Here is a 25,142-nt window from a genome sequence, read left to right as displayed (position 1 = left end):
TTCGCAAGCTCCTTAAAACCCACCTCTGTCGTCAGGCAAGGGGGAATTGAAATTTCCCTTCCCCCTAGGCTTATATGCTTGTATGTATGAGTGGTTCTTTAAATTGGGGGGTTTTAGATTATTTTTAATACTAGATTTGTTTACATTGTCTTTTTATTGTTGTTAGCTGCCCCGAGTCTTCGGAGAGGGGCGGCATACAAATCTAATAAATAAATAAATAAATAGCTAAATAGCTAGCTAGCTAGCTAGGTAGATGGATGGATGGATGGATGGATGGATAGGTAGGTAGGTAGGTAGGTAGGTAGGTAGGTAGGTAGGTAGGTAGGTAGGTAGATAGATAGATAGATAGATAGATAGATAGATAGATAGATGATAGATAGATAGATAGATAGATAGATAGATAGATAGATAGATAGATAGATAGATAGATAGATACCCTAAGATAAAATACAAGAAATAGTATAAGGGCAGATCAGATGGACCATGAGGACTTTTTCTGATCCTCTATGTTTCTATGTCTTTGAACCAAGAGTCATTTGGGATCTTTGGCAGGGGTAAATACTTCCCATATCAACAGTATGGTTCCAAATTAGATGAGATCCGAGATCTGTTTTTTGAAAAAGCCAAGGTGATATTGGGACACTCAATAAATAGCTTTCTGGGCACTTACCGATCGCCTTGAAGTATTCTAAGGCATTCTGAGCCGGCCCATGATACAAAAGTCTTCCTGCAGCCAACAAGGTCAGCTTATCAAACAGTCTGAAGATGGAGTAGCGTGGTTGATGGATGGAAAAAATAATGGTTTTCCCTTGCTTGGACATCCTGCACAGAGAGCAGAAATAAACTGCTCAAAAAAATAAGAATAAAAGCAACACTCAAAGAAGCCACCCTAGATCTGAATGAATGAAATATTCTCATCGAATACTTTGTTCTGTACAAAGTTGAATGTGACAACAACAGCAGGTGAAATTGATTGTCAACCAGTGTCGCTTCCTTAGTGGGCAGTTTGATTTCAGAGAAGTTTGATTTACCTGGAGTTATATTGTGTTAAGTGTTCCCTTTATTTTTTTTGAGCAATGTAATAATAATAATAATAATAATAATAATAATAATAATAATAATAATAATAATAATAATTTATTAGATCTGTATGCCGCACCTCTCCAAGAACTCGGGGTGGCTCACAACAATAATAACAAAGTACAAATCCTATATCTAAAAACACAATTTAAACCCCTTTTTAATAAAACAATCACACAACCCAGTAGTTAGGGGAGGTGTCAATTTCCCCATGCCTGGTGGGAAAGGTGAGTTTTCAACAACTTATGAAAGACAAGGAGGGCAGGGGGCGGTTCAGATCTCTGAGGGGAGTTGGTTCCAGAGGGCCGGGGCCACCACAGAGAAGGCTCTTCCCCTGGGCCCCACCAAACGGCATTGCTTAGTCGACGGGACCCGGAGAAGGCCAACTCTGTGGGACCTTATCGGACGCTGGGATTCAAGTGTGTTTTTGAAAAGCTCGAAGTTCTTTTCTGGGTAGTTTCTGCATGGATCCCTTCGTCTAGCCATTACCTTTTCAAGAGCAGCAAAACAGCATTGGCCGTGCTGGCATCAAGACCCGTGGTTGGCTCGTCTAAGAACAAGATGGACGGGTCAGTAATGAGCTCCATTCCGATATTAGTCCGTTTCCTCTCTCCTCCTGATATACCACGAATGAACTGAGTTCCAACCTAATAGAAAAAGGGGACGTCCATGATACTATTTGTATGCCGCCCCGAATCTACGGAGAGGGATGGCATACAAATCTAATAAATAAATACACATTTTCAGGCAGAGATTATTTCGCACCCAACAAAACAAAACTCGTATTGATTAAAACAAACCCAAAAAACCCTCCTAGAAGGTAAATATTTCTAGCTCAGGGTTGAAATGAAGGATACTTTGGCACTCTCTGAGCTTAGTTGTTTTTTGAGGACACTTCAAACTATCATAACATAGAAACCTAGAAGACTGACGGCAGAAAAAGACCTCATGGTCCATCTAGTCTGCCCTTATACTATTTCCTGTATTTTATCTCAGGATGGATATATGTTTATCCCAGGCATGTTTAGATTCAGTTCCTGTGGATTTACCAACCACGTCTGCTGGAAGTTTGTTCCAAGCATCTACTACTCTTTCAGTAAAATAATATTTTCTCATGTTGCTTTTGATCTTTCCCCCAACTAACTTCAGATTGTGTCCCCTTGTTCTTGTGTTCACTTTCCTATTAAAAACACTTCCCTCCTGGACCTTATTTAACCCTTTATCAAATTATTAAATGTTTTGATCATACCCACTAAAACCCTCATTGTGTATTAGACAAAATAAATAAACAAACAATCACATAAGTGAAGGCTGGTTCATTTCTAGCACTCCCTTTATGGATCCCAGTCCTCCAAGAGATTTAACTTCATTACCTTTGAATCTGCCACTTCTGTCAATCCCAGCTCCTTAAGGACCTGGTTAATTCTCTCCTCCTTTTCGTGTGTTTTTACTGTTTTTGGAAGTCTGAGCGCAGCTGAGAACTGGAGGTTTTCCCTCACCGTCAAGGTCCCCATCACAACATCATCCTGGAAATACAAAGGAAACGATGATCTTATTTCCGTTTATTTGCTTCAAACCAGAAGTTAATTATGTGTTTATTTGTCAAGTTTACGCAGCTCCTTTCACCCGAGTGTTTCTCTGGAGTGAAGCATCAACGGAGTCTGGCAAAGACGCCAAACTGAGCCTAGATGGCATTCCTTAGATAACAAAGTCCATTTATCATTCAAGAATATAAATCAGCTCACTGAAATCCCAGGCAAAAATCATCCAGCAGAGAATGTCTTTTATTGAGGCAGAAATCATGGTTTTGAAGCCTTTTTCAAGCACCCCCCCACTCTAAAACCTCTTCCATTGAACGGTGTTGAAACCCCTCACCCAATTAGGAGGAGGAGGAGGAGGAGGAGGAAGAAGAAGAGAAGGGGGAGGAGAGGAGGAGGAGGAAGGGAGGAAGAGAAGGAGGAAGAAGAAGAGGAGGAGGAGGAGAGGAGAAGGAGAAGAGGAGGAGGAGGAGGAGGAGGAGAGGAGGAGGGAGGAGAGGAGGAAGAGGAGGAGGAAGAAGAAGAAGAGGAGGAGGAGGAGGAGGAAGAAGAAGAGGAAGAGGAGGAGGAGGAAGAAGAAGAGGAGGAGGAGGAGGAGGAGGAGAGGAGGAGGAGGAAGAAGAAGAGGAAGAGGAGGAGGAGGAAGAAGAAGAAGAGGAGGAGGAAGAGGAGGAGGAGGAGAGGAGGAGGAGGAGGAGGAAGAAGAAGAGGAAGAGGAGGAGGAGGAAGAAGAAGAGAAGGGGGAGGAGAGGAGGAGGAGGAAGGGAGGAAGAGAAGGAGGAAGAAGAAGAGGAGGAGGAGGAGGAGAGGAGGAGGAGGAAGAAGAAGAGGAAGAGGAGGAGGAGGAAGAATAAGAAGAGGAGGAGGAAGAGGAGGAGGAGGAGAGGAGGAGGAGGAGAGGAAGAGGAGGGGAGGAGAGGAGGAGAAGAAGAAGGAGAAGAGGAGGAGGAGGAAGAAGAAGAAGAGGAGGAGGAGGAGGAAGAAGAAGAGGAAGAGGAGGAGGAGGAAGAATAAGAAGAGGAGGAGGAAGAGGAGGAGGAGGAGGAGAGGAGGAGGAGGAGAGGAAGAGGAGGGGAGGAGAGGAGGAGAAGAAGAAGGAGAGGAGGAGGAGGAAGAAGAAGAAGAGGAGGAGGAGGAGGAAGAAGAGGAGGAGGAAGAAGAAGAAGTAGAGGAGGAGGAGGAAGAGGAGGAGGAGGAAGAAGAAGGAGAGGAGGAGGAAGAAGAGGAGGAGGAGGAGGAAGAGGAGGAGGAGGAAGAAGAAGAAGAGGAGGAGGAGGAAGAGGAGGAGGAGGAAGAAGAAGGAGAGGAGGAGGAAGAAGAGGAGGAGGAGGAGGAAGAGGAGGAGGAGGAAGAAGAAGGAGAGGAGGAGGAGGAGGAGAAGGAAAGGAGAGGAAGAGGAGGAGGAAGAGGAGGAGGGGAAAGCGTAGTCTACTCTATACATATCTAGATTATTTTTTTAAATAAAAGAAATGTACATTTTGATTTCCACCCATTTTTGATAAACAATGAAGGGATGAGGATAATTAATTTACCTGGACCACATAGCCAGAGATGCATTTAAAATTGGCCGGCTGGGGGGCACCGTTGATGAAAACATCTCCAGTTAAGCCACGAGGGTCTTTCCGTGCTGCTAAGATATCCAGTAATCTAAAAGAGAAATGATATTGCATCGTGGTGGCCGTATTTTGCTAAACCTAAAAGCGCACAAATGCCATTAACTCACTTGAATTATTGGTTATTTTTTTAAAAAAAATTCTGCAACTCTGGGGAAACCCTGAATGAAATTCAACAGAGAGTGTTAGATGGACAGGTAGAGAGTTTGGCAGAGACCATCAAAACCCATCCGTCTCATCTCTCCCGACCTAATTTTGCAGCGGTTGTTATTAAAGCATGCAAACCATTTCATAATCTTGGCAACTTTTAAGATCCCGGCTCTCAGAATTCCTCAGCCAGGATTGCGCCATCCTCACCGCAGTTATGATCTGATCTCATGTTGCAAGATTGGAGGTAATTAAAATTTCGAAGGAAGTAGGGCATCATCAAACTATCAATACCCTTGAAGACAGGCTCAAATTACAGAAAGACCTGGACAGATTAACACTATGGGCCCACACCAACAAAATGATGTTCAACGTCAACAAGAGCAAAGTCCTTCACCTAGTTAAAAAAAATACCCTGGACATACATACAGCCTGGGAGAAACCCCTCTGAGTAGTAGCGACGGCGAAAGAGACCTCAGAGTCTTGGTGGACAATCAACTAAACATGAGCCAACAATGTGCAGCAGCAGCTTAAAAAGCCAACACAATCCTAAGCTGCATCAACAGGGGAATACACTCCAAGACCAGGGAAGTCTTAATACCACTCTACTACGCCCTGGTCAGACCACACCTGGAGTACTGTATTCAGTTCTGGCCACCACAATTCAAAAAAGGCATTGAAACTCTGGAGAAGGTGCAGAAAAGAGCAACCAAGATGATTAAGGGATTGGAACCAAGACTTACGAAGAGAGACTGGGGGAACTGGGCATGGATAGCCTAGAGAAAAGGAGGGCCAGAGCGGACATGATAGCAGTCTACAAGTATACGAGGGGTTGCCACAGAGAGGAGGGGATCACTTTATTCTCCAGGGCACCAGAGGGCCGGACGAGGAACAACGGCTGGAAGCTGACCAAGGAGAGATTCAACATGGAGATAAGGAGGAACTTCCTGATGGTCAGAGCGATCAACCAATGGAACAATCTACCAGCGGACGTTGTGAACTCCAATACTCTGGACATTTTTAAGAGGAAATTGGACTGCCATTTGGCTGGGATGCTATAGGGTTCCTGCTTAGGCAGGGGGTTGGACTTGACGACCCGCACGGTCCCTTCCAACTCTAACAATAAATAAATAAATAAAATAAATAAATCAAAGTAGTTTCTGTTACTCTGTCAGCAAAGGATTGCAGAAAACCACGTGTCAGATGGTGGTTCTTACGGTTAGGAGGTGGGGTTGGTACTTAGCAAGTTCATGCTCGAGACCCAACCGTGAGCATCCATCCTTTGATCTTCCTGCTGCTGCTGCTGCTAGGGACATCAAAAGAGCCCCCCAAGTGAATATCCCCTGGGCTACGGTGGTGTCACCAGCTGAGCTAATCCTTTCAACCTAGATAAGTGGTCAAAGCAATGGAAACTGCAGTTTAATGTTTCCAAATGTAAAATAATGCACTTGGGCAAAAGGAATCCTCAATCTGAGTATTGCATTGGCAGTTCTGTGTTAGCAAAAACTTCAGAAGAGGAGGATTTAGGGGTAGTGATTTCTGACAGTCTCAAAATGGGTGAGCAGTGTGGTCGGGCGATAGGAAAAGCAAGTAGGATGCTTGGCTGCATAGCTAGAGGTATAACAAGCAGGAAGAGGGAGATTGTGATCCCCTTATATAGAGCGCTGGTGAGACCACATTTGGAATACTGTGTTCAGTTCTGGAGACCTCACCTACAAAAAGATATTGACAATTGAACAGATCCAAAGACGGGCTACAAGAATGGTGGAAGGTCTTAAGCATAAAACGTATCAGGAAAGACTTCATGAACTGTCTAGTCTGGAGGACAGAAGGGAAAGGGGGGACAGGATCAAAACATTTAAATATGGTAAAGGGTTAAATAAAGTTCAGGAGGAAAGTGTTTTTAATAGGAAAGTGAACACAAGAACAAGGGGACACAATCTGAGGTCAGTTGGGGGAAAGATCAGAAGTAATATGAGAAAATATTATTTTACTGAAAGAGTAGTAGATGCTTGGAACAAACTTCCAGCAGACATGGTTGGTAAATCCACAGTAACTGAATTTAAACATGCCTGGGATAAACATATATCCATCCTAAGATAAAATACAGGAAAGAATATAAGGGCAGACTAGATGGATCATGAGGTCTTTTTCTGCCGTCAATCTTCTATGTTTCTATGCCTTCTGATTGCACATATAACAAACCACATTTGTCCACGGCTGTACAACTTACGAAGATTTGCCACTGCCTGTTGGCCCCAGAATCGCATTCAGTCCTGGTGTCATTATTCCACTGAAAAACATACCAACAAAAGAGTATTAATTTCTGCACACTAAAGGCAAGCTGTAATTCAAGGAAACATTTTTGTGACTGCTGAACTTCCTGAATTTTTTTTTTTAAAAAAATCACAAGAATCCCAAGTGCAGAAGAAATGCTCTTTGCATTACAGGTAGTCCTCAAATTAGTTATTTGTTAAGTAACTGTTCAAAGTCATAACAGCACTGAAAAAAATGACTTATGAATATTTTTCACACTTACGACCATAGTTCCCTCTAAGCTGAGCAGTGAGCAATGGCTCACTTAAAAATCATCATCAACTCAGAGTTTTTCAAACCTGCCCAGAAGCCGAGAGGGAAAAAGTGAGAGGGAAAGAGTGCCGCCCAGTCCCGAAGGGACTGCCGCTCAGACACGATACTTTTCCGCCCCCCCCCCCCAAAAAAATTAGAGGGAACACTGCTTACGACCATGATCACATGATCAAAATTCAGATGCTTGTCAACTTCTGCCGCACGAATCCCAGCGACCGGTTAGGTTCCACAGAGTTGGCCTTCTCCGGGTCCCGTTGACTAAACAATGTTGTCTGGCGGGACCCAGGGGAAGAGCCTTCTTTGTGGCGGCCCCGACCCTCTTGAACCAACTGCCCCCGGATATCAGAGTTGCCCCCACCCTCCTTGCCTTTCGTAAGCTCCTTAAAACCCACCTCTGTCATCAGGCATGGAGGAATTGAGATATTCCTTCCCCCCAGGCCTATACAATTTATGCATGGTATGTTTGTGTGTATGTTTGGCTTTTAATAAGGGTTTTTAGCTATTTTAAATACATTAGATTTGTCATACGCTGTTTTATTATTGTTGTTAGCCACCCCGAGTCTACGGAGAGGAACGGCATACAAATCTGGATAGATAGATAGATAGATAGATAGATAGATAGATAGATAGATAGATAGATAGATAGATAGATAGATAGGCAGGCAGGCAGGCAGGCAGGCAGGCAGGCAGGCAGGCAGGCAGGCAGGCAGGCAGGCAGGCAGGCAGGCAGGCAGGCAGGCAGGCAGGCAGGCAGGCAGGCAAACAAACAAACAAACAAACAAACAAACAAACAAACAAACAAACTGACTGTTATTTATGACAGTGTCCTGGGGTCATGTTATCCACCTTTGTGACCTTCTGGTAGGCAAAGTCAACGGGGAAGTCAGATTTACTTAACAACCATGTTATTAACTTAACAACTGACATGATTCACTTAACAAATGTGGCAAAAAAGTTCATAAACCGAGTAAAACTCACTTAACGAATTTCTCACTTAGCAACATAAATTTTGATTTCAGTGGTGATCACAATTCGTAATAAATTGAATAAATTCGTAATAAATTGAAATCCAAATACACAGAGACTTGAATCCATTTTCAGGAGTTTTTTTGTGTGAAAAAATAATAATCTTGACTTCAAACTATAACCATGACCTCAAGACACTGACTTTTTTATGGTGGGTCATTAAGTTTGATTACTGCTGCCTTTGTGACACATTGCTTCTAGCTACCTACATGTAATTTGTCGGATATTCTACAGGCAGTAACCTTTCACTTTTCACACAGAGAGTAATATAATCCAGTTAATTATTCATAGCATCACACAGTGATCCCATATCATTATGAACCTCTGAATCTACACAGGTCGAAACGATGACAGAAAGTTAACATTTAAAGGACAGCAGATAACCAAGCCTGAAGTTTGAACCTGGCTTACTATACTTCGTGTTTGCTTAATACTTTCCAAGCTGTTGGAAAGTCAACCAGCTGTTAGCTCTAGATCAGGGGTCTCCAACCTTGGCAAATTTAAGACTTGTGGACTTCAACTCCCAGAATTCCTCAGCCAGTTGGAGACCTCTGATCTAGATAACACCTTATTTCTGATCTGGTTTGGTGCTGCAACCCAACAGAACCGACACAGACTTCAGAGGAGAATCAGAACTGCAGAAAAAACAATTGCTGCCAACCTGCCTTCCCTTGAGGACCTGTAGACTGCACGAGTCAAAAAGAGGGCTGGAAAATATTGACTGACCCCTCACATCCTGGACACAAACTGTTTCAACTCCTACCCTCAAAACGTCGCTACAGAGCACTGCACACCAAGACAATTAGACACAAGAACAGTTTTTTTCTGAACGCCATCACTCTACTAAACAAATAATTCCCTCAACACTGTCAGACTTTCTACTAAATCTGCACTTCTACTCTACTAGTTTTTCTCATCATTCCTATCACCCATTTCCTCCCATGTTGACTGTATGGCTGTAACTTGTTGCTTATATCCTAAGATTTTTATTAATATTGCTTCTTCATTGCGTATTTGACCCCTATGACAATCATTAAGTGTCGTACCACGTGATTCTTGACAAATGTATATTTTATATGTACGCTGAGAGCATCTGCACCAAAGACAAATTCCTTGTGTGTCCAATCACACTTGGCCAATAAAATTCTATTCTATTCTATTCTAAATAATGCCTTATTTTAATAAATGTAGCTTAGGAAATAGCCACATTTGGAATATAAGACGTACCTTTCCCCCCTAAAAGATGCTGAAAATTTGGGTGCTTTTTACTAAGCTACATTTACTATGCCAAAAAATACAGTTGTCAATAAACATTTTATTAGACATATTTGTTTGTTTGTTTGTTTGTCTGTCTGTCTGTCTGTCTGTCTGTCTGTCTGTCTGTCTGTCTGTCTGTCTGTCTGTCTGTCTGTCTATCTATCTATCTATCTATCTATCTATTTATTTATTTATTGGATTTGTGTGCCGCCCCTCTCCGCAGACTCGGGGCGGCTAACAACAGTAATAAAACAGTATATGACAATAATCCAATACTAAAAACAGTTAAAAACCCATTATATAAAAACCAATCATACATACAGACATACCATGCATAAAATTTTAAAGGCCTGGGGGAAAGCGTATCTCAATTCCCCCATGCCTGGCGGCAGAGGTGGGTTTTAAGCAGCTTTCGAAAGGCAAGGAGGGTGGGGGCAACCCTGATATCCGGGGGGAGTTGGTTCCAGAGGGCCGGGCCCGCCACAGAGAAGGCTCTTCCCCTGGGTCCCGCCAAGCGACATTGTTTGGTTGACGGGACCCAGAGAAGACCCACTCTGTGGGACCTGACTGGTCGCTGGGATTCGTGCGACAGAAGACAGTCTCGGAAAATGGCCCTGGGATTTGGAGTTTGTCTATATTTATTGATCTTGTGCTCCACTGAAGCATAAGGTGTATAATTTGAACTCTCATTTTTGGGGGAGTGTGTGTGTGAGCCTTTAAGACTCCTTTCGTAAGTTCCTTAAAACCCACTTTTGTCATCAGGCATGGGGGAATTGAGATACTCCCTTCCCTCTAGGCTTCTAAAATTTATGTATGGTATGTCTGTTTGTATGATTGGTGTCTTAAATTGGGGGTTTTTTAAATTACTTTTTATATTAGATTTGTTATATTTGTCTTTTTTACTGCGAGTCTGCGGCGAAGGGCGGCATACAAATCTAATAAATGAATGAATGAAGGAAGGAAGGAAGGAAGGAAGGAAGGAAGGAAGGAAGGAAGGAAGAAAGAAAGAAAGAAAGAAAGAAAGAAAGAAAGAAAGAAAGAAAGAAAGAAAGAAAGAAAGACAAACTCCGAATCCCAGGGCTATTTTCCAAGTGCCCCCATCTGGTCCTAAAAGTTTCCCAAATATTTCAAGTGAGCCATGTTGAAAAGCCTATGCAAATGCTAGGGATAACTACGAAGTAAACAAGATGAGCCCGCATGTACGTACTTGACATCTCTCAAAATTTCTTTTTCCACTACTTTTCGACAGCCTATAAAGCCACTCTTTGTCTTTATTCCGTAGCAGATGTTACGAAAGGTGACGGTACTGGATTTTGTTGAACTCCAAGATTGATTCTGGATACCATTTGTATTGCAATCTGTCATTGGCACAACGACTTCTGGGCTCTGTGACATCTTTCTGGATTATATTTACTCCTAGGAAAAACAGACATGTGTTATTTTTCAGACAATGCGCTGTCTTTCATTTAATGTTTCCTTTTATAGTGCAAATAAAAAATGCATAAATGCATAAACAGTATTTAACAATCAACATCCCAAGTGAAAATTAATATGCCTTGAAAAATTATGTTATAAACTGAACTGTTTTAAAAATATTTTTATTTTTTTTTATTTTTTTTATTCATTTGTCCAATACACAATACATATGAAAGAGAATAGACATGAAGTAATATATATAAAGATAATATGTAAAAATAGAGGAGAAGATATATGAAAGGAAGAAAATATCTATGATATATGAGATAAAGGAAAGACAATTGGACAGGGGACCAAAGGCACACCAGTACACTTATGTACGCCCCTTACTGACCTCTTAGGAACCTGGAGAGGTCAATCGTGGAGAGTCTAAGGGAGAAATGTTGGGGGTTGGGAGTTGACACTATTGAGTCTGGTAATGAGTTCCACGCTTTGACAACTCGATTGTTAAAGTCATATTTTTTACAGTCAAGTTTGGAGCGGTTAATATTAAGTTTGAATCTGTTGTGTGCTCTTGTGTTGTTGCGGTTGAAGCTGAAGTAGTCATTGACCGGTAGGATGTTAAACCATATGATCTTGTGGGCAATACTTAGATCACGTTTAAGGCATCGTAGTTCTAAGCTTTCTAGACCCAGGATTGTTAGTCTATTTTCGTAGGGTATTCTGTTTCGAGTGGATTGATCATATTGCTCATAAATGTTATTCCTTTTTTAAAATAAAGGCTAGTTCAAATGTTAGCAACATGCAATTAAGAACAACCCAATGCTACAAATCCATTTTAGATTTCTGCTTTTTACGACGTAAAAATTATTTCAGGCAATGCCCCTTAAGCTATCAGGATCATGAATCCTAATGTCTCCCAAATACTAAAAATATACCCATATGTGTTAACATTCATTGATTGTCCCAGAGCAGAATAACTAGAATATAAAAATAACAATGAATCAAAACATTATGGAAAAAAAATATCATTATACACTGGAACTTTGCTTTTTAAATGTATCTCCAAAGACTCCTGGACTTAGTTACTGATTTTTGAAAAGTTTTTAGATTCTAAATATGAGAAGATGAAGCAATCTACCGGTATTTCCATGGGTCTAGATTTAACAAGCTTAAGCATTTAATTAATCCCATATCAACGCTAAATGGATTTCATATGGATTTTAATTATTTTTTCCTTCTGTACTGTTCAGTTTACTTTAAGCCCATATCAATGATAAATGAATTCATATGGGTTTTAGTTATTTTTTAATGATGTTTATTTTAATCACTACATATGTCTTTTTTAAAAAAATTAAATACATGTTATGTAGGTGCATGTATAGAGAGTTACAAATATAGAGGGAGGGAGGGAGGAAAAGGAGGAAAGGAGGGAGGGAGGGAGGAAGGGGGAAAGAAGAAAGGAAGGAAGGAAAGAAAGAAATAGAGAGAGAGAGAGAAAGAAGGAAGGAAGGAAAGAAAGAAAGAAGGAAGGAAAGAAGGAAAGAAAGAAGGAAAGAAAGAAGGAAAGAAGGAAAGAAAGAAGGAAGGAAGGAAGGAAGGAAAGAAAGAAAGAAAGAAAGAAAGAAAGAAAGAAAGAAAGAAAGAAAGAAAGAAAGAAAGAAAGAAGGAGGAAACTATTTTCCACATTGTGGCTTTAAATTTGTTGTTCTTTTTCACTGACGGAAACAACATCATTATGATTTAGTTCATGTTTCTTGGCACTAAGCCACAACTACTTCCGGAACATAGAACATAATCCCACAGATGTTAGCTATGTGAATGGCTTGACATACTGTAATCAACAGACCCTCTGCTCTGGGTGTCTCAGCACACGGCAGATGGCTGGTCAAGAAAATGGGACTTTTGATTGAGGCTTTTGACTTCCTGGCTGACATTCCAAAGGCTTAAAGTCCTCTTGATGTTTATTCTTCTCACATTGCCAGCAAAAGCAAAAACAGAACTCCTAAAAGTCCTAGAAGCAGACAGAGATGGGACAGTAGTGGGTCCTAAAAGCCTTTCCATAAGTGCACTATTGTGCCTACCGTCCTTGTCCTTCTGTCCTATTATCCTTTTTATCACTTCTTTATACAGTGGTACCTCGTGATACGAACCCGTCGTGATACGAACACTTCGAGATACAAACCCGGTGTTCAGAAAATTTTTGCCTCTTCTTATGAACTTTTTTTGCCTTACGAACCCACCGTAGATCGCAAAATGGCGCTCCGCTGGGCACCACCGCCCGGCTGTCACCTTTTAAAACAGCCGGGGGGCTTCTCGGCGTTCTCCCAAACCCAAAGCCGGAAGTTCGGCAAAAATTCAGGTTCGGGTTCAGGTTCTGGAGGCCGCTGAGAAGTGCCCGTCTGTTTCAGAAGGAGCGCCGTTTTTGCGATGGGCGGCGGCGTTTTCGGCCAATCTGGAGGCTGGAAAGGAGGTGGGGAATCCCAATAGGGAATTCCATGGACGGAGCTTTGACGTCACGAAGACGTCCTTCCTGGTCGGCCGAAACGTGGCCTCCAAAACCGAATGAGCCTTTATTTTCAAAATGTATACAGCAGAACTAAAACAGAACTAATGAAACATTAACACCAGAACGTGAAATTTTAAAAAAAGCAAATTTTGACAGCTTTCTCCCAGCAACTGGTACAGATCCGTTGTGCGTTTGTTTGTTTGTTTGTTTGTTTGTTTGTTTGTTTGTTTGTTTGTTGATTGATTGATTGATTGATTGGATTTATATGCTGCCCCTCTCCGTGGATTCAGGCCAGCTTACAACATTTCAATTAAAATCCAATCTATAAAACACTTCTAAATCCAATTAACAGATTTATTTATTTATTTATTTATTTATTATTTATCTATCTATCTATAATCTATCGATCTATCTATCTATCTATCTATCTATCTATCTATCTATCTATTTATTTATTTATTTATTTATTTATTTATTTATTGGATTTGTATGCCGCCCCTCTCCGTAGACTTGGGGCGGCTAACAACAGTGGTAAAAACAACAAAAATAATTAATTTAAAATATTTTAAAAAGCTAAACAGTTAAAAATCACATATTCAAAAACATACAACAGCATCCTACACATGAACAATACTGATTTCCAAATGGATCCGTACATAAACTGTATTCTGAAACTGGCTATTTTTTCTGTGTGGAAAGGTTTCGCCTTTGTGCTCAAGAGTCCCCCATTAGCCCTTCCGAGCATAGAATTTATACAGACAGGATGCCGCCAACACAAGCCTTTGATTTCTGAACATAAGGAGTCAATCTCGGAGCCCCAGATGCACACATGGGAAAAGCCAAAAACATCACACACACTCACACACACACAAGCAGAGAGAGAGAGATGTATTGCACATAAGGGGCGAGCATAATTGCACCAGAATGCCTTCCTAATGTTTCTCTTTTGCTAGTATCATGTATATAAACATTATATCTTTGTGTACCACCAATACTAAACAAATAAAATAAATAAATAAATAAATTAGGGAGGATCATATACTTACCGGTACTTTTGGGAATTCATCTGGGTTGCTTGCATGGATGGTGTTAACCTGCTCGGTAACGACCTTTGGTTTTAAGCAAATAAATGATTTATGCCTGGCGTAACCCACCTGGAGGACAACCCCTTGATCAGATGTACTTCTGTCAAAGCTTAAAGCCTGCCTGAGCCTTTAAAGGGCCATTAAGACTCTTTTGTGCCTTTTTGATGCCGGAGATGAATAGAAGCTGCGTTTCTGGAAATGGCTGGTGCTTATAGGAGCCTAAATTGTAAGTCTGAACAGCCCAGGGTATGTCTTAAAATTTTAAAGGCACTGTGAGATTTTGGAGACATTTCATTTCTCCCTTTAAAATATGATGGGCGGGCAGGTTTTGAAAAATGCCCGTGAATTTATTTTGATTGATTAAAAGTTATTGCTCTACCTTTCCAGATGGGGAGAGCTATTATTATTTTATTTTATTTTATTTTATTTTATTTTATTTTATTTTATTTTATTTTATTTTATTTTATTTTATTTTATTTTATTTTATTTTATTTTATTTTATTTTATTTTATTTTATTTTATTTATTCATTTTTTTATTTATTTGTTTGTTTGTTTGTTTGTTTATTTATTTATTTTTTAATTTTTTTATTTATTCATTTATTCATTCATTCATTCATTCATTCATTCATTCATTTATTGGACTTGTATGCCCTCCCTCTCCAGCTCACAAAATACAGTAGAAAGAAAAAACAATATGTATACAAATCTAATAGTTAAAACTATAATCTAAAATCCCATTACATTTAAAAAACAGTCAATTTACTCAATCACATCCACACATAACATTTAATGGTCGGAGAAAAAGGGGGCGAGATCTAGCTGCCCCATGCCTTGGGACATACATGGGTCTTAAGGCTCTTGCGAAAGGCGAGGAGGGTGGGGGCAGTACAAATCTCTGGAGGGAGTGGATTTCAGAGGGCCGGGGCCGCCACAGAGAAGGCTCTTCCCGTAGGCCCCGCCAGACGACGTTGTCTGGTCGACGGGACCGGGAGAAAGCAGACTCTGTGGGACCTAATCGGCTCCTGGGATTTGTGCTATGGTGCTGGTGTTCTTGAATAGAATAGAATAGAATAGAATAGAATTTTATTGGCCAAGTGTGATTGGACACACAAGAAATTTGTCTTGGTGCAGATGCTCTCAGCGTACATAAAAGAAAAAGAGACATTTGTCAAGAATCATGTTTAATACTCAGTATAAAGCTAATGCAAGTGGTGTTAGGTGTAATTTTTACGCAATATATCTATAAAAATCTTTTTGCCAAGCCAGTGAACAGAGACAATCTTGTTAATAAATCAGCCTAAATAGATCTAAATTATTGACACAGGGAATGAAAGGGGGGGGAGAGTGAAAGGAAGCCCTGTTAAACTGGCCCTTGTGATAACTAGTTAAAATATTACCTTTTAATATTGGATTCACATTCCATCATATGCTTAGTTTACTACCCTGGTAGCAGTAACAGTGGGAGGCTTTTCAAAATATTGTGGGAAAATAGTCCCATGTTTTTATTCTACTTAGGTGTGGGTTTTTTTAGTTATAAATGGGAAGACAGTTAGATTTTTCAAAATATTGTGGGAAGATACTCCCATGTTTTTTTAAATTCTACTTAGGTTTTAAAAAAATAATAATAAATGCGAGGACAGTTTGGTTTTAATCAGGCCCTAAAGAAGGTGGTGTATTTTTTCCCCCAGATTTTAAAAGCATCAAAATTAGCCCTTTAAAAAGAAAAATTCAGCTTGATTTTTTTTAATATTTAGTGAATTTTAAAAAATCAACCAGGGTTACTATTCAGTAAGTTCAGCTGGGGTTACTATTCAGTAAGATTAAATGTTGGTTAGATTCATCATATTTAATTATTAAATTAATTGGCTGCCTGACTTCCAATGACTCCTAATAGTTTTAGTTTCATCTCTTGCACAGTTTTATGCCAATCTCTCAGTTTTATATATTACTGTAATTTTCAGTTATACGATAGGTTCATCCTTTTACAGTAGTATGTCTTTCAAGTCTGGCCATTGCAAAATGTGACCACATTTGGGTACTTTGCTGTGTGAATCTATCATGAACATTCCTATCCTACTTAGAATTGTTGGTATTTGTTAAATTTTAAGAAAGTGCTGAGTTCCAATCACACAAGCTAGGAACTGACTTCTTATCAGAGGAGAACAACTGTGAAGAAACCCACAAAGGCTTCTGCCAACAAGGACCGTTTCTCTCTCTTCTCTCATTTCTTTCTTTCCTCAGTGCAAGACAACTAAGATGAGAAGTTAGAACTCAAACAAATAAGCGAAGGAACAAAACGCATCTCTCACAAAGGAAAGGAGGAAAGAAAGTCCCCAGATCCTCTACCCGTAACAGAAGACCCTACGAAACTAGACTTACAATCCTGGGTCTAGAAAGCTTAGAACTAAGACGCCTCAAACACGACCTAAGCATTGCCCACAAGATCATATGCTGCAACGTCCTGCCTGTCAACAACTACTTCAGCTTCAACCGCAACAACACAAGAGCACACAACAGGTTCAAACTTAATATCAACCGCTCCAAACTTGACTGTAAAAAATATGACTTTAGTAATCGAGTTGTCGAAGCGTGGAACTCATTACCGGATTCTGTAGTGTCATCCTTTAACCCCCCAACATTTTACCCTCAGACTATCCACAGTTGACCTCTCCAGATTCCTAAGAGGTCAGTTATGGGCGTACATAAGTGCACCAGAGTGCCTACCGTCTCCTGTCCTATAGTCTCTCCTATATCTCCTATATCTTCTCTACTATAAGCTTCATTGTATATTATTGTGTATTGGACAAAATAGATAGATAGAAAGAAAGAAAATGGATAGATAGATAGATAGATAGATAGATAGATAGATAGATAGATAGATAGATTAGAAAGATAGATAGATAGATAGATAGATAGATGATAGATAGATAGATAGATAGATAGATAGATAGATAGATAGATTAGAAAGATAGATAGATGATAGATAGATAGATAGATAGATAGATAGATAGATAGATAGATAGATAGGTAAGTAGGTAGGTAGGTAGGTAGGTAGGTAGGCAGGCAGGCAGGCAGGCAGGCAGGGATAGATAGATAGATAGATAGATAGATAGATAGATAGATAGATAGATAGATAGATAGATAGATAGACAGACAGACAGACAGATAAAATAAAATAAAATAAATAAAATAAATAAAAAGTATTTGTTTAAAAAAAAGCTAGGAACTGACTTCTTATCAGAGGAGAACAACTGTGAAGAAACCCACAAAGGCTTCTGCCAACAAGGACCTTTTCTCTCTCTTCTCTCATTTCTTTCTTTCCTCAATGCAAGGCAACTAAGATGAGAAGTTAGAACTCAAACAAATAAGCAAAGGAACAAAACACATCTCTCACAAAGGAAAGGAGGGAAGAAAATCCCCAGGTGCCCGTTTTGGACTTACCTTCAATGAATGCAAGAGGCAACAGAAGCAACAGGAACACAAAACAAGGTGTTCACAACACATCTGGGGGCTAAAGCATTGAATGCAACTTGCAGGCCTTTTGTCCAGCTTTCTGGGGCATCCAAGAGGCCGCTTGGTACAACAAAGAGAAAGCAATGAGTTTCTTCCCTCTCCAAGCGATTCCTTTTGGCACCGCTTCTTGTTAAAGAGATCACGGTCCATCCCTCCTCCCTCTTCCAGCTGCAATTAAGGGAGGGGTGAAAGGTCTCCCTTAGGGAGGGGCTGGCACCGGAGAGCACTTTCGCCCGACTCTATTTCAGCGGCTGATAATGCTCCAAGCACAATGCATGAAGCTCCATGGATAATATCCCCCGCTCTAAATACATTCAGAGAAAAAGCTCCAGAGTCATTCCGGGCTGCCCACAAGTTCATGCCCGTGTGAGAAAAATTAAGGAGAATGCTTAGGCAAATGTGTTTTTCCCACTGCCTCCAGCTCCGTTCAAACAGTTGTAATACTTTTATTTATTTTTATTTTATTTATTGATTTTGTCCAATACACAATGAGGGTTTTAGTGGGTATATATATAGTAAAATACATGATAAAGGTTATAGAGGAGATACTCATAGTAAAATATATCTAAGAAATAATAGAAAAGAAGGTATAGTAATAGAACATATCAATGAAAGAATAGAAGAAGAGATATAGGAATAGAAGAAAGGTATAGGAGATATAGGAGAGCAATAGGACAGGGGACGGAAGGCACTCTAGTGCACTTGTACTCGCCCCTTACTGACCTCTTAGGAATCTGGAGAGCTCAACCGTGGATAATCTAAGGGTAAAGTGTTGGGGGTTTGGGGATGACACTAGGGAGTCCAGTAATGAGTTCCACGCTTCAACAATTCGGTTACTGAAGTCATATTTTTTACAGTCACGTTTGGAGCGGTTAATATTAAGTTTAAATCTGTTGTGCGCTCTTGTGTTGTTGTGGTTGAAGCTGAAGTAGGCCTGGGCAGTTTCCTGCCATTCCCCCAGGTTTCTCTCTCTGGTGCATTGTATGGGAGGCACGTGCTCCTCCTCGCCACCTCAGAGTCCATCTTTTTTTTAAGTCTTAAAATTTTGGATTTTTTTTGATTCCCCTCACCTCACTGTCCTCCTCCTCTTCTTCCTCCTCCTCCTCCCACCCAAATTCCGAGCTTTTATTTCTTTCCTAATAGGTTTGCACGCATTATTTGCTTTTAAATTGATTCCTATGGGGAAAATTGCTGTTTGGTTTTTAATTACGTTAGGGTTTTTAGTTTCTTTTAATATTAGATTTGTGCCAGTATAATATTGTTTTTATCGTTGTTGTGAGCCGCCCCGAGTCTTCGGAGAGGGGCGGCATACAAATCTAATAAATTATTATTATTATTATTATTATTATTCTACTTACAAATTTTCTACTTAAGAACCTGGTCACGGAACGAATTAAGTTCGTAAGTAGAGGCGCCACTGTATATTCCATGTCTACCCTTATATAAGTCTAATTGCTATTCTGTTATTTTGCAACAAGTGCCAAATAGCTGTTTTGCAACAAGTGCCAAGTTGAGTTCAGCTGTTTGCACCGTGAGTAAAGATACTCACTTTCATAAATAAATGACTATATTCCAGGCACGAATCCGTGACAACCGCTCATATAGCCATTAAAAGAATAACAGATAGGCAATAAAAACCTTGCACGAAAATATTGAAATGTCTGAAGGTTTTTAGGTTGTGTTAGCAGAGGTTTCCTTTCCAAGATGTGATCGAGATAAGAAAAGTTTTTGAAGTTCTGCCCAGTTAGCAGTATGTTTGATACTTATTTGAAGCATTATTTGAGAAGGGGGAAAAACCTAAGATATTAAATGCATGGAAGCAGTTGAAAGTAGTTTTGGTTTTTGGCTTCACTACAGATATTTTAGCCCTTCCCTTCCTTTTCCTCAATCCATGAAACTCATCTACATACGAAATCATATGTATTCAGATGGGAACAAGTCTAAGATTACAAGATTACATTTAAATACTATGATAGAAATTGTACAGGGGGAATTTCAATGGTAAAAGAATATTCAGTTCACGATGAACATAATACTTGGAGAGCCTTGGTATAAAATGTTATTACTGATATACAGTATTATTATTATTATTATTATTATTATTATTATTATTATTATTATTATTACTACTTACTTACTTACTTACTTACTTACTTACTTACTTACTTACTTACTTAATTACTTACTTACTTACTTACTTATTTATTGGATTTGTATGACGCCCCTCTCCGAAGACTAGGGGCGGCTAACAGCAATAATAAGACAGCCTATAATAATAATAATCCAATACTAAAAACAATTAAAACCCATTATAATAAAAACCAAACAGACATACAGACAGACATACCATGCATAAAATTGTAAAGACCTAGGGGGAAAGGGTATCTCAATTCCCCCATGCCTGGCAGCAGAGGTGGGTTTTAAGTAGCTTACGAAAGGCAAGGAGGTGGGGGCAATTCTAATCTCTGGGTGGAGTAGGTTCCAGAGGGCCGGGGCCGCCAGAGAGAAGGCTCTTCCCCTGGGTCCCGCTAAGCGGTATTGCTAAAATAACTACTGTACTTCCTTTTCTCTAAAATGCTAGAAATGCAATCAACAGATTGGATAGCAGTAGCATTTAGACTTGCATACCGCTTCATAGTGCTTTTACAGCCCTCTCTCAATGGTTTGCAGAGTCAGCTGGTGTTTCTCTTCTTAGTAGTCTTATTGGCAGGTTGCTTATCTCCTTTGGCAATCATACATTAGATCCCTTTCCCAGAGATGTCATGTAAGATAGGTCCCAGTAATTGGGAGACAGGATGAGACAGACGCTTCCATGCACAGCAAAATATTGATGCTTTGTCAGTGATAAACACTGTTTAAAAGTGGGGTTTCCTATTAAGCAAGAATTGGAGGAAGCTAACACTACTTTGCTCTGATAAGCACTTGGCAATGTTGCTGTATTATTATTATTATTATTATTATTATTATTATTATTAATAATTGGATTTGTATGCCACCCCTCTCCGCAGACTCGGGGCAGCTAACAACAGTAATGAAACAGCATATAACAATAATCCAATATTAAAAACAGTTAAAAACCCATTGTTATAAAAACCAATCATACATACAAACATACCATGCATAAAATTGTAAAGGCCTAGGGGGAAAGCGTATCTCAATTCCCCCATGCCTGGCGGCAGAGGTGGGTTTTAAGTAGCTTACGAAAGGCAAGGAGGGTGGGGGCGATTCTAATCTCTGGGGGGAGTTGGTTCCAGAGGGCTGGGGCCGCCACAGAGAAGGCTCTTCCCCTGGGCCCCGCCAAGCGACATTGTTTAGTTGACGGGACCCGGAGAAGACCCACTCTGTGGGACCTAACTGGTCGCTGGGATTCATGCGGCAGAAGGCGGTCCCTGAGGTAATGTATGGTATGTTTGTATGTATGATTGGTTTTTATATAATGGGTTTTTAATTGCTTTTTTAGTATTGGATTTTGTTGTACTGTTTTACTGCTGTTGTTAGCCGCCCCGAGTCTGCGGAGAGGGGCGGCATACAAATCCAATAAATAATAATAATAATAATAATAATAATAATAATAATAATAATCTGGTATGATGGCGTGGGGAAGAGAATGAATTCAACTGAGGCTCTGTGTTGCTTTATTATATGAAAGAATCAAAGAGCTAGAAGGGATCTTGGAGGTCATCTAGTCCAACCCCCTTTCAAAGGAGTCTACACCACCCTAAGTCTTACAGGACTAGGCAGCATATAAATCAATTAAATTAAATTAAATCACTCTGGGCAAATGGTTGTCCAATATTTTTTCTTGAAAAACTCCCATGATGGAGCACCCATTCACAATGACCTTATTATTATTCATCCATCCATCCATTCTTAATGTTAAGAAGGTGATGTATCAGTCAGTTATATTTTACTCCTTTTTTGTTCCTCAACCCATGGGAAAAGACTTGCTTTTCCTACCGCCCGACCACACTGTTCACCCATTTTGAGAAATCACTACCCCTAAATACTCCTCTTCTGAAGTTTTTGCTACCGGTAGCACAGAACTGCCAACACAAACTGCCAATTCCAGATTGCAACTCCTATTTTTGGGTTGGCTGTAACTTCAAACAGCCACTAAGGGTGAGCATAGAAACATAGAAGACTGACGGCAGAAAAAGACCTCATGGTCCATCTAGTCTGCCCTTATACTATTTCCTGTATTTGATCTTGGAATGGATCTATGTGTTATCCCAGGCATGTTTAAATTCAGTTACTGAGTATTTACCAACCACATCTGCTGGAAGTTTGTTTCAAGCATCTACTACTCTTTCAGTCAAATATTTTCTCACGTTGCTTATGATCTTTCCCCCAACTAACCTCAGATTGTGCCCCCTTGTTCTTCTGTTCACTTCCCTCCTGGACCTTATTTAACCCTTTAACATATATAAATGTTTTGATCATGTCCCCCCTTTCCCTTCTGTCCTCCAGACTATACAGATTGAGTTCATGAAGTCTTTCCTGATACGTTTGATGCTTAAGACCTTCCACCATTCTTGTAGCCCGTCTTTGGACCCATTCAATTTTGTCAATATCTTTTTGTAGGTGAGGTCTCCAGAACTGAACACAGTATTCCAACATGATCGAAACATTTAAATACGTTAAAGGATTAAATAAGGTTCAGGAGGGAAGTGTTTTTAATAGGAAAGTGAACACAAGAACAAGGGGGCACAATCGTAGTTGGGGGAAAGATCAGAAGCAACATGAGGAAATATTATTTGACTGAAAGAGTAGTAGATGCTTGGACCAAAGTTCCAGCAGACGTGGTCGGTAAATCCACAGTCACTGAACTTAAACATGCCTGGGATAAATATATATCCACCCTAAGATAAAATACAAGAAATAGTATAATGGCAGACCAGATGGACCATGGGGTCTTTTTCTGCCGCCGATCTTCTATGTTTCTATTTTCAAAGTCTATCTCTCAGCACTTGTGAGACAGAATCAAAAAGTCACATTCCCAATTTTCTTTTTTGCAATTTTCTTTTTTAAAGAATTTCTGTACATGACTAAGATGAATTACAAAAGCATGACAAAGCACAATGGGAATGAATCAGCAATTTCCAGTTGTGTTTACATGCTTTGAATTGCTATTGCACAGGGACAAAGTTCATTTTCCTCGGAGACATGTTTCCGTACACCCACAACTCTTCTGAAAAGATTTTCAATCCCACCAGAGTTCATTCAGAATGTCTTTGGGGTTTTTTTTAAATTTTGTTTTGTGATATGTTCAAGTTTTTAAAAAAACTTATTTTAAAAAAATAACCACAGGTCTTCAACAGTGCCCCCATCCCCGTTCCTCCTACTTATCCTTTTTTTTCCCTTCAATTTTTCCCAGATTTTACAGTAAAGTCTTCTCTAGAGAGCTTCCCCATTGTACTTTTCAGTCTACACTCAAAAGAGCATAAATATATATATATATTTACCACGCGCCTGATAGCCATATCCTCATTGCCAGACCCATCCTCGAATACAGCTCATCTGTTTGGAACCCATATCGCATCTCTGACATTAACACTCTTGAAAATGTCCAGAGATACTTCACCAGAAGAGCCCTTCACTCCTCCACTCAAAACAGAATACCCTATGAGACTAGACTTACAATCCTGGGCCTAGAAAGTTTAGAACTAAGATGCCTTAAACAAGATCTAAATATTGCCCACAAGATCATATGCTGCAACGTCCTGCCTGTCGGCGACTACTTCAGCTTCAACCGCAACAACACAAAAGCACACAACAGGTTTAAATTTAACATTAACCGCTCCAAACTTGACTGTAAAAAATATGACTTCAGTAACCGAGTTGTCGAAGCGTGGAACTCATTACCAGACTCCGTAGTGTCATCCCCAAACCCCCATCACTTTACCCTTAGATTATATACTGTTGACCTCTCCAGATTCCTAAGAGGTCAGTAAGGGGTGAGTACAAGTGCTCTAGAGTGCCTTCCGTCTCCTGTCCTATTGCTGTCCTATATCTCCTATTCCTTTCTTCTATTCCTATATCTCTTCTTCTATTCTTTCATTGATATGTTCTATTCCTATATCTTCTTTTCTATTTTTTCTTAGATATATTTTACTATGAGTATCTCCTCTATAACCTTCATCATGTATTTTACTATGTGTATATAGATATATACCCACTAAAACCCTCATTGTGTATTGGACAAAATAAATAAATAAATAAACTGTTAAACTAAAGAAGTCCTGTGAGTGACTCCATTTGTGGACTTCAACTTCCAGAATTCCTCAGCCAGCAAAACTGAAAAATGCTGTGAATTGAAGTCCACAAGTCTTACAGTCGCCAAGGTTGGAGGCCCCTGTTCTAGAACTCCTCTCTATTTGTCTTCTTCGTTCTCAATATATTTCTTAACTTTCGCCGAATGTCAGGAACCACAGCTAGATGTGGAGTTCCATTTATAATGCTCATCACATTTCGGTGCATCCTCCTCTGATAGTTCAGTAGCCATTTGGTGTCTTTAAAAGATGGTGTTGTTACTTGGAGTTACTTGTTAATCCTAACCCCAGTTGGGTCTATGCTAACAATACTGGCATTACAACAGTTTAACAACACTGAATAGATGCCATATTTAGTAAACCTACTTAGCCAAGCATATCTCCGGGACCGCTTTCTGCCGCACGAATCCCAGCGACCGGTTAGGTCCCACAGAGTTGGCCTTCTCTGGGTCCCGTTGACTAAACAATGCTGTTTGGCAGGACCCAGGTTAAGAGCCTACTCTGTGGCAGCCCCGACCCTATGGAACCAACTCCCCCCAGAGATTAGAATTGCCCCCACCCTCCTTGCCTTTCTTAAACTCCTTAAAACCCACCTCTGCCGTCAGGCATGGGGGAATTGAGACATCTTCCCCAGGCCTATATAGTTTATGTATGGTATGTTTGTGTGTATGTTTTGCTTTTTAATAAGGGGTCTTTAGTGACTTTTAATTATTAGATTTGTTATACATTGTTTTATTATTGTTGTGAGCCGCCCCGAGTCTGCAGAGAGGGGCGGCATACAAATCTAATTAATAATAATAATAATAATAATAATAACAACAACAACAATAATGAGAAGAAGAAGGAGAACGAGAAGGAGAAGGAGAACGAGGAGAAGGAGAACGAGAAGGAGAACGAGAACGAGAAGTCAGTCCATTTTGTTAATTACATGTTTAAGATATTGATTATTAATTACACATTTAACATATTGAGTAAGATATTAAAACATCTTAATGAATCTATCATGCTTTCCCAAGGCTACCATTATGCAAAAGGCCACAATCATAGCAGAAGATATAATTACCAAAAAGGATGGCTCCCTGTAGTCTGAAGGCCAGGG

General features: G+C 40.0%; 1 protein-coding gene across 4 annotated transcripts in view; it reads right to left on the bottom strand.

Annotated features, from left to right (window-relative positions):
* Window positions 1–25,142, bottom strand: part of LOC139170593 (broad substrate specificity ATP-binding cassette transporter ABCG2-like) — a 45,816-nt gene extending 20,674 nt beyond the window's left edge. The window contains exons 1-8 of one of the 4 annotated variants that reach the window (XM_070758022.1): window positions 25,107–25,142; window positions 17,703–17,834; window positions 10,458–10,666; window positions 6,612–6,671; window positions 4,151–4,265; window positions 2,454–2,606; window positions 1,570–1,727; window positions 671–822 (exon numbers count right to left, since the gene is read on the bottom strand). In XM_070758022.1, the coding sequence (XP_070614123.1) occupies window positions 671–822; window positions 1,570–1,727; window positions 2,454–2,606; window positions 4,151–4,265; window positions 6,612–6,671; window positions 10,458–10,645 (826 nt within the window). In that variant the 5' untranslated portion in view covers window positions 10,646–10,666; window positions 17,703–17,834; window positions 25,107–25,142. Of the gene's footprint in view, window positions 1–670; window positions 823–1,569; window positions 1,728–2,453; window positions 2,607–4,150; window positions 4,266–6,611; window positions 6,672–10,457; window positions 10,667–12,501; window positions 12,519–14,221; window positions 14,282–17,702; window positions 17,953–25,106 lie in introns of those variants that run through there. The other 3 variants (XM_070758021.1, XM_070758023.1, XM_070758024.1) reach the window with 3 other exon arrangements.

This window comes from Erythrolamprus reginae, chromosome 7 (genome assembly GCF_031021105.1).
Source record: "Erythrolamprus reginae isolate rEryReg1 chromosome 7, rEryReg1.hap1, whole genome shotgun sequence".
Lineage (NCBI taxonomy): Eukaryota > Metazoa > Chordata > Lepidosauria > Squamata > Dipsadidae > Erythrolamprus > Erythrolamprus reginae.
The sequence above is the reverse complement of the archived record's forward strand: the minus strand, read 5'-3'. Positions and strand labels throughout refer to the sequence as shown.